At 49.7% G+C, this 9,267-nt stretch overlaps 1 protein-coding gene across 1 annotated transcript; it reads left to right on the top strand.

The window, feature by feature from the left end:
• The first annotated feature begins 6,841 nt into the window (after positions 1-6,841).
• LOC134368378 (melanoma-associated antigen 4-like) lies at positions 6,842-7,906 on the top strand. Its single transcript, XM_063084890.1, has one exon. It carries the CDS (start codon positions 6,842-6,844, stop codon positions 7,904-7,906), a length of 1,065 nt encoding a protein of 354 aa, XP_062940960.1.
• The last annotated feature ends 1,361 nt before the right edge of the window (positions 7,907-9,267 follow it).

Here is a 9,267-nt window from a genome sequence, read left to right on the forward strand (position 1 = left end):
TGGTTCATTGTGATTCATTAAAATGACTGTCCTCTCCCCATTACTTCGCAGTAGCACCATTTTCATGAATCAAGGGTCCATTCAGTACCCAATTTCAGAGTAAATGTTTTCAACTTTTCCCCATATAAGTATAATGTTTGCCATAGGTTTTTCATACATATTCTTCATCTAGTTGGCTCAATTTACTTTTTTCAATTTTTAATAAACTTCTTTTAGAATAATTGTAGATTTACAGAAAAATTACAACGATAGGACAGAGAGGGTGCATATGTCTCACTCAATCTCCCCTGTTACTATCATCTTAGTATGGCACAATTGTCACAACTAATAAACCAAAACTAATAAAATTTTATTATCAAAAACACACACTTTATTCAGATTTCCCTTCATTTTTATCTAATATCCTTTTTCTGTTGCAGGATTCTACCCAGCATTTCACACAACATTTACCCATGATGCCTCCTTAGGCTCCTCTCTTGGCTGTGACAGTTTCTCAGGCATTCCTTGTTTGTGATGATCTTGACAGTTTTGAGGAGTGCCATGCTAGTCAGGCATATTTTAGGATGACCCTCTTTTGGAATTTTTCTGATGATTCTGTCGTGATTACACTGGGATTATGAACTTGGCAAGGGGAAGACCACAGAGGTAAAGTGCTATTCTCATTATTAAGCACATATACTACCAACTGTTGACGTTAATCTTGACCACCTCCCCCAGGTGGTGCTTTTCAGGCCTCTCTACTGTAAAGTTATCCTTTTCCCCCCATCCACACTGTACTCTCATTGGAACAATGTCACTAATGCACAGCCTACACTTGAGGAGTAGAGAGTACCTGCATAAATGCTCAGCAATTCTTCTGCACAGGAGATTTGTCTACTCTTCTCTATTTCTTTATTTATTCAGTCATTTATTTATATCAGTATGGACGCATAGCACTGCATTTTATACTTTTAGACTAACATTTCTTTCACTACTAATGTATGTTAATTTTTATTAAATACATTTAAGATTAATGGAGATATGATTTTTCTCGCTCAATATGTTCACATAGTTAGCCAGTCTTAGTACTATTTCCCCACAGACCCATCACTCATTCTTCTGCTCTGCTCTCTGCTATACAGGGATTGACCCCTGCAGGCTACAATTTCTAAGCTCACCAACATTTGGCTGCCATTTTGGTTTAACCAAGTGGAGGGACCCACAGGAGATAAAACCAGGACTGAGCAGCCAGAGTTTTCCTCATTCTTCCTCTGCATCAGGTGGCTTCTTCTTAATGACTACATATTTTCCTTGGCTCCATCACATATTTCCATGAGCCACCATCACGTTGTCCCACCATGACTTCAGATCCTGTCGAACTCAACACATACGCTCCAGTAACATCCTCTCCTCTCAGCCTAGAGGTGGGATTTACTACTTCATGTTGCTAATTATTGGATTCTCCACCTCTGCCATCTTAGTCTTCTCCGACACTTATGTAACCAATCCCATGCATTATATTCCCTCTGTATTAAATGTTCAGAAGCGTTTCTATTTTCCTAACTGTTACAACTTGGCAATTATATCGATTGATCTTATAGTGTTAAACTTCTTTGCAGACCTGCAACAAAACCAACTGTGTCAACAGCATTTGAATATGATTAAGTCCCGTCTATAACTAATGACCAAAATAAAAGAAAACAAAACATAGTGCCCCTGGATCCGGATATCTCATTCAAATGACATTCTATCCCTCTCAAACATTACACAATCTTCTCAAAAATAATTTTACACCCCCTTATATGGGGATATATATGGAAAAAATAATAGGATAAGTAATAGAGTAATATACTCAACTTTTAAAGAGTTCAAGCAATACACATAAAGTATTTAACACTGACTGTATGATACATCTCAAGTGATACTCAGAGGGAAAAGTATATCCTTAAATGTATTAGAAACATAAAAAAACATTTAAAACATCCAGGCAAATCAAGAAGCTGGGGAATAAATACAATATCAAGTCGAAGTTAGAAGAGAGTAGGAAATAATAAAGATAAATGCATTAATAATGAAACAGATATCCGAGATAACAAACAAAACCCAGATCTTTGAAAATGCTTATAAAATAGACATTTTTTGCAAAGATGATCAATTACTACGAAAAAAAGGCATAAAGAAAGAATAGAAGTTAAAATATATATGGTAGACATAGATGCAGGAGAGGTGTTTCTAAGGCAACACTATAGATATGACTGTCCACCACTGGTCTTCCCTGCTGCAGCTCCAGACTTGGAGCCATTTTTCACAAGGGCTGCAGTTAGACAAATTCTCAGATGTGACAGGGAGGACATCTCCCAGAAAGCATTTGGTCATGAAGCCAGTTGCCAAGATGAGGGCCCTCATGAGTGACATCGGAGGGGTCCACTCCCCAAAACAAAGCAACCACAAGGACTCCATCTCATGCTGTCTCGTTAGCTCAGTTGATTACAGAGTGCTTTGATAACACCAAGATCAGGGGTTTGGATCCCTTCTCCATCCAGCCACCAACATATATAAAGAATCCATCTCCACCCGTGCCGTAAACCCTGCAAGGACCCAGACAGAGGTGTCAGTGTGACCAATTCCCCAATTTTCACCTATACAAGGATTCACTTACACAAGTGCATTTCTGCCTCAAGGAATCGGGGAAGTGTGGACCTCGGTCCAAGAGGGGCATATTCAGGTAGGCCCAGGGAGGTATCACAGGCCTCCTAGGAATAAAGGTGAGGACCTTGAGGGTGAAGTAAGGGGACCCATACAGTCCACTTCTCTGGGACACTCCTGGCATGCTGCCGGAAGTCACGTGCACTGACTTCCGCCTTGGAGCGTCTGAGAAACCTGAGCGGTTGCTGTGAGGTGCACGATTCCAGTCGGCAGAGGGGAACGTGATCAGTCTTTGTTAGAGTCGAGGTGAGACTCTCAGGGGGGTGAGGGACTCAGAATCATCCAGCTGTGCCCCTGCTGCCACGCGTGGACCACTCGGGGCAGACTTGTGAGGCTCAGCCCCCCTCCTACATTCCCACCTCGGGAACTCACGGAGTTAGGCCTTGGTGTGACGGGGCAAATTCAGGTCACAGGGGACAGGGCTCCAGCCTCTGCTTGGACCAAGTTGAGGCCCCAGGGTTGCACTAAGGGGACCCACGGAGTCCATTTCAGGCAGGACACGCCGAGCACTTTGCCGGAAGTCACGTCCTCTGACTTCCGCCTTGGGGCATCTGAGAAACGAGAGAGGTTGGTGTGAGGTGCACACTTCCAGTCAGCGGAGGGTGCCGAGATCGGTCTGTGCAAGAGTCGAGGTGAGACTCTCAGGGGGGCGAGGGACTCAGAATCATCCAGCTGTGCCCCTGCTGCCACCCCTGGACCACTCGGGGCAGTCTTGTGAGGCTTAGCCCCCCTCCCACATTCCCACTTTGGGAACTCAAAGAGTTAGGACTTGGTGTGACGGGGCAGATTCAGGTCACAGGGGACAGGGCTCCAGCCTCTGCCGGGAACCAAGTTGAGGCCCCAGGGGGTGCACTAAGGGGACCCACGGAGTCCATTTCAGGCAATACACGCTGAGCATGGTGCCAGAAGTCACGTCCTCTCACTTCCGCCTTGGAGGTCTGAGAAAATGGAGGGCCTTGGTTTGAGGTGCACACTTCCAGTCGGCGGAACGGACCCAGCTCTGTCTGTGTTAGAGATGAAGTGAGATAATTAGGCTGGAATGAGGGTCCGGAATCTTCCAGCTGTGCCCCCGTTGTCAGCCGAGAGCCACTCGGGGACATACTTGTCAGGCTTAGCCACCCCTCCCCCATGCCACTTCAGTCAACTCTGGAAGTCAGAGCTTTTTTGTGATATGGGTGACTGGGTTTGAATAAGGACAGGACCAGGCACTGTCAGGCGCGAATGTCGGGACCCTGTGAAAGAACTGAGGAGACCCACAGAGTCCATCTCCACCCCCGCTGTCAGCTTCGGAAGCCCCAGGAATGGCGCCCTAAATGACGTCCGCTGACTTCTGCCTTTGAGATGGGGAAGAGGCGTGGGCCTTGATTGGAGGGTAGGGGGCCGAGGCTCTTCCGGGTAGACAGGTGAGAACACAGAGAGAAGAGGCAGGGGGCATTAGAATCCAGAACGAGGGAACGCCACAGAAGCCTGAGCCTGTTGTCAGGCCTGGGAGGCCTTGGGCATGTGTCCTGACTTCCACATCCAGGTGTGGGAGAGAGCAGGGGCCTGGTATTAGGAGCATGAGCTCAGAAAAGCAGAGGGATGGCCCAGGATCTACCTGGAGTCAAGGTAAGGATTCAGGGGACCCAGGAGCCCAGGTAAAATGGGGCCCAGCCCCGCCCTGGGAGAACTTGGGCAGGGTGGCCAGAAGTGTTGCATCCTTGCTTCTCCTTTTCGGGAGTCAGGGAGGTGAACACCTTTGCCTCAGGGACGACTGGGGATACCGCCACCCCAGAACAGCAGAGGCCTCCCAGGAACCCACTCTGTCACCACTGTGAGCCCTAGAACCTCCAGGCAGGGTGAACAGATATGATGCTCCTTCGCTGCTGCCTCGGGGGCTCTGAGGGTGGTGAGGATTTGGGTCTGAGGGTTGAAGCCTCAGGTCGGCATAGGAAAGAGTCCCAGGCCCTGCCACACACCCAGGTGAGGACACAGAGGGAGGAACGTAGGGACCTCCCACCACAGATAGCGAGGACCCAACAACTCCCCACCCCTTTTGTTGGCACTGGGAGGACCCAGACAGGGCTGTCTGGATGTGGCAGCCTCTGACTTCAGCCTGGGGAGGATGTCAGGGAGGAAATTACTTTGTTCTGAGGGGAGTAGCCTTACATCAGCTGAGGGACAAGTGCCAGGTTTTTCAGAAGTCGAGGTAAGTACCCCTCGTGAAGACTAAATATACCTACCCATCTCAGAAAAGACACCACAGAGTCCAGCTTCCCTGTTCTCAACCCCTAGGGGATCCAGGTAGGGGTAGCCGGGTGTGACATGCTGTCAATTCCACCATGGTGGGGAAAGGGGTCCTCAAGCACGTGAGAGCTTGGCCTGAGCCAAGGGAGGTAATGCCAGCTCAGCAGAGGGTTGGTCTAGACCCTGTCAGGATTACAGGTGAATACTCTGAGGGTGGACTGAGGGAAGCCCCAACCCAAAACATTCTGGACCCAGGCCTTGCTGTGTGCCCTGGGACATCCTGGGCAAAAGTGCCCAGAAACGATGCACCCTAACTTTTATCTTGGGCCTCTCAGGGAGGTGAAGGTCTTGGTCTGAGGGGCAACTTCAGGTCAGCAGAGAGAGCCACATCTGGTCACAGAAGGAGTCATCTGAGGCTTAGCCAGGAGTCAAGGTGATAGATCTAGTTGAAGGTACCCCCTAACTCCTAAAAGAAAGGACCCCACAGAATGCAGTGGTCCCTTGTTCTCAACTCTTGGAGACCCCAGGCAGGGGTGAAACCCCCAGGATATGACACCTTGTCACTTCTGGCTTGGGGTTTTCAGGGAGCTGAGGGCCTTGGATTTAGGGGTGAGATTGGATCAGAAGGGAGAGAGACATCTGATCAGCTGAGGGAGGAATCCCAGGATCTGTCAAGGGAAGAGGTTTTGGTGAGGACTGAAGGTATCCCCAGCCCAGAACATAAAGAGGGCCCCACAAATATCCACCGTGGCCCTGATGTCAGCCCAGGAGACTGTGGGGAGGCCTTCAGACTGAGCCTCACTTCTGGCTCAGGAGTCTCAGAGGGCAGAGGACCTTGATCTGAGAGGGCCATGCTCAGATCGACAGAGAGATTTGTCCCAGGCCCTACCAAGAGTCAAGGTGAGGGCTGAGGGGACCACCCACACCAGAACACACAGGACCCCAGCCCCTCCCTCTTCCTTCTGTCAGCCATGGGAAGACCCAGGGAACAGCGGGTGGTTGGGCTCTCACTTCCTTTTCCAGTGTCTCATGGAGACAGGGCTTTGGCATAAGGAAGGTGGCCTCAGGTCAGCAGAGGGAGAGTCCCAGGACCTGCCAGACATAAAGGTGATATCACGCAGACCGCTCACTCCAGGACACATGGATCCCACTAAATTTGGGCACCACCTGCGGTCCTCCCTGGGATGCCCTGGGCAGGTCTGGCCAGATGTGGGTCCCTCTCTGGCTTTTGTTCCATATCAGGGGTGTGAGTTCTTGTTCTGAGAGTTTCTCAGGCCAGCAGAAGGGTTGGGTCCGGGTCCTGACGACGTAAAGGTGAGGGCTCTGAGTGAGTATGGAGGGGACCATTCATTCACCACAGAGGAGTGGGGACCTCACAGAGTCCGGCCCACCCCTCCTGTCGGCACTGGGAGTCCAAGGTGTCCTTGCAGTCTGCATCTTGAGGACTTCCTCTATTCCTCTTACAGGAGCTCCAGGAACTGAGAGGTGAGACCTTGGTCTGAGGCAGTGTCCTCAGGTAACAGCAGAGGAGGCACAGGAGAGCGAGGGGTCAAGGTGAGTTGCATGCCCTGAATGAGTTACAAGAGCTCCACCAGTCCCAGAACAGAGGGGACCCCGCAGCGCCCGGCCCCACCCACAATACTGTCACTGCTGGAGCCACATTCTCTGCCGGCTGCACCCTGCGGAGCCGACTCATTCCCCCTTCATGTCCACAGGAGACAGGCCGACCAGGAGGACAGGAGCCCTGTGAGGCCCTAGAGCACCAGTGAAAGAGAAGACCTGTAAGTAGGCCTTTGTCAGAGCCCCCTAGGGTGTGGTTCTAGGCTGAGGCCACTCAACCGCTCTCTCCCTCCTCCAGGCCTGTGCATCCCCATCCCCGTCACCTAACTCCAGCCCACACTCCTGTTTTCTGCCCCCAGGGAAAGTCGCGATGCCTTATTGTGACAAGAGTCAGCTCTGTGAGCTTGAGGAAGACCTTCGGGCCCAAAGAGAGGCACCAGCCCTGGTGGGTGCGCAGGTTCCTGGCGATGAGGAAGACATGGAGGTGTTCTTCTTCACCCCCTCTTCCTCTTCCTCCAACTCCTCTGCCTCCACCTCTCCTCTGATCCCGGGCACCCCGGAGGGCGTGCCTGCTGCTGGAACACCAAGTCCTCCCCAGAGTCCTCAGGGTGGCTGCTCATCCCCCACTGCCACTGTCTCCCCTCCATGGAGCCAGGCAAGCGAGAGCCCCAGCAGCCAAGAAGAGGAGGGCCCGAGCAGCTCACAGGATGCGGGATTCCCTGAGTACTTGCTCCAGGGTGCACCACAGGAGATGATGTATGATTTGCTTAATCTCCTGCTCCTCAAGTATCGAAAGAAGGAGCTGAACACAAAGGAAGAAATGCTGAATGGAGTCCTCAAAAATTACGAGGACCAATTCCCTGCCATCTTCAGCAAAGTCTCTAAGTACATGGAGATTGTCTATGGCATTGCAGTGAAGGAAGTGGACCCTGCCAGCCACTCCTACATCCTCAGCACCTCCCTGGGCCTCACCTACGATGGGATGCAGAGCGATGACCAGAGCGTGCCCAAGACCGGCCTCCTGATTATCACCCTGGGCTTGGTCTTCATGGAGGGCGACTGCACCTCTGAGAAGAGCATGTGGTATGTGCTGGGTGTGCTGGGGTTGTGTCCTGGGAGGGAGCACCCCATCTATGGAGAGCCCAGGAAGCTCATCACCGAAGACTGGGTGCAAGAAAACTACCTGGAGTACCGGCAGGTGCCCAACAGTGATCCTGCGTGCTATCGGTTCCTGTGGGGCCCACGTGCCCACCCTGACACCAGCAAGATGGAAGTTCTGGAGCATTTGGCCCAGTTCAATATTACTTTCCCCAGTTTATTACCACACTTGTATCAGATGGCTTTGAGAGGTGAGGAAGATAGCACCCAGGCCGGAATTGCCCCCACAAATGGCATTTCTGCCACAGCCGGTACCAGTTCTAGTGGCACACCTTGAAGCTTCTCTAACCCCAGATGAAGTCTAAGGTAGATTCTCCACTGTGTTTGAAAATAGCAGTCACTGTTTTAAGTAGAAAGATAGTGTGGGGCTAGGGAAATAGAGTGAATAACAAACAGCTTTGGTTTCCTGTTCTATAAGGGTAACTTGGAGCTTTCTCTTGTTTTCAGTTTGGAATTTTTCAAATGTTATTCCTTTAAATGGAAGGTTTAATTAGCTTAAGAAACTAAGTTTATGAATGACATTGATCACACATTTATTACTCTTTATCCAGTTCAGTAGTAAAAGTTTTGCTATTTCATAAAACAAATTGAAATCTTATTTTGTGGTCTGTAACAAGAGAGCATGGCATCGGAATAGGAATTTACTTGGAAATATGAAAAAACTTAACAAAATAATATGAGGTCAAGAAATAGAGAAAAAAGTAAGAAATCAGTAATTTTTGGCTTCCTTTTCCCTTTAACTCTGTTGTTCTGTGAAATTAAAATATATATGTATACCTGGATTTGCTTGTGTTCTTCCATGATGTAGGAGAAATTACATCTCCATAAATGAAACCACTGCTCACAACTTGTTTATTCTGCAAACATTCATTGAGCATCGCTCTCTGGAAGGCCCTGTGTTAGTCGTGGAGATATTAGGATAAGCCCAACCCATAGGATGGTTAAGCCTAGGAGCAGCCGCCATATCGGGAAGGTGGTGAGATGTCCTCTAAATCCTACAGAACAAGTAGAAAAGGGTTAGGCAGAAGGTGGGGCTCCAGATGAGAGCAGTCGATTGTACATGTCCTGAGCCAAGCCAACTCGGGGCTTTGGAAGCTGCACTTCCCTCTGTGGGAGTTGCCTGCACTGAAGCTGGGTGGTGGCAGGGCCCAGGCTCTCAGACGCTGTGTCTTAGGGCTGCGAGCAGAGCCTGGATTGGAAAACTTCTCTGAACAGTTCCTTTTGGATTGTGGATCAAGCAGAGAGAAATCTCCACCTGGGGCAGGTATGGAAAGTGTCCTGCACTCCTGTCCTAGTTGCAGTTGAACACAGTGCAGGAACTAGGTGATTTATACCCACCACGTGCAAGGGTTTCCTGAGAAATAAGAGTGAATCTCCCATGAGGTGAGGCCCAGAAGCCACTGGCCAGGCACTCTTCTGCCTGACTGGGACAAGCAGAGCCAGCCCCATTAAAATGCCATTTTAATTAGGTTACCTTGAGGGTAATTAGGCCAATTGTAAGCAAGGGCTGGATTTTTGGTGGGGAGGGGGATTAACGAAAATAGGGGTATGAATGGAAGAGCAGCTGGGAGAATGGGAAGAGTTTTGTCCTTGACTCAGATTCTATAAGCTTTGAATTGCATCCACCTGGGAAAGACT

This window comes from Cynocephalus volans, chromosome X, assembly GCF_027409185.1.
Source record: "Cynocephalus volans isolate mCynVol1 chromosome X, mCynVol1.pri, whole genome shotgun sequence".
NCBI classification, from domain to species: domain Eukaryota; kingdom Metazoa; phylum Chordata; class Mammalia; order Dermoptera; family Cynocephalidae; genus Cynocephalus; species Cynocephalus volans.

Bases quoted from the DNA above. Each gene is read 5' to 3' on its own strand.
- LOC134368378 (XM_063084890.1), top strand. From the start codon at position 6,842: ATGCCTTATTGTGACAAGAGTCAGCTCTGTGAGCTTGAGGAAGACCTT.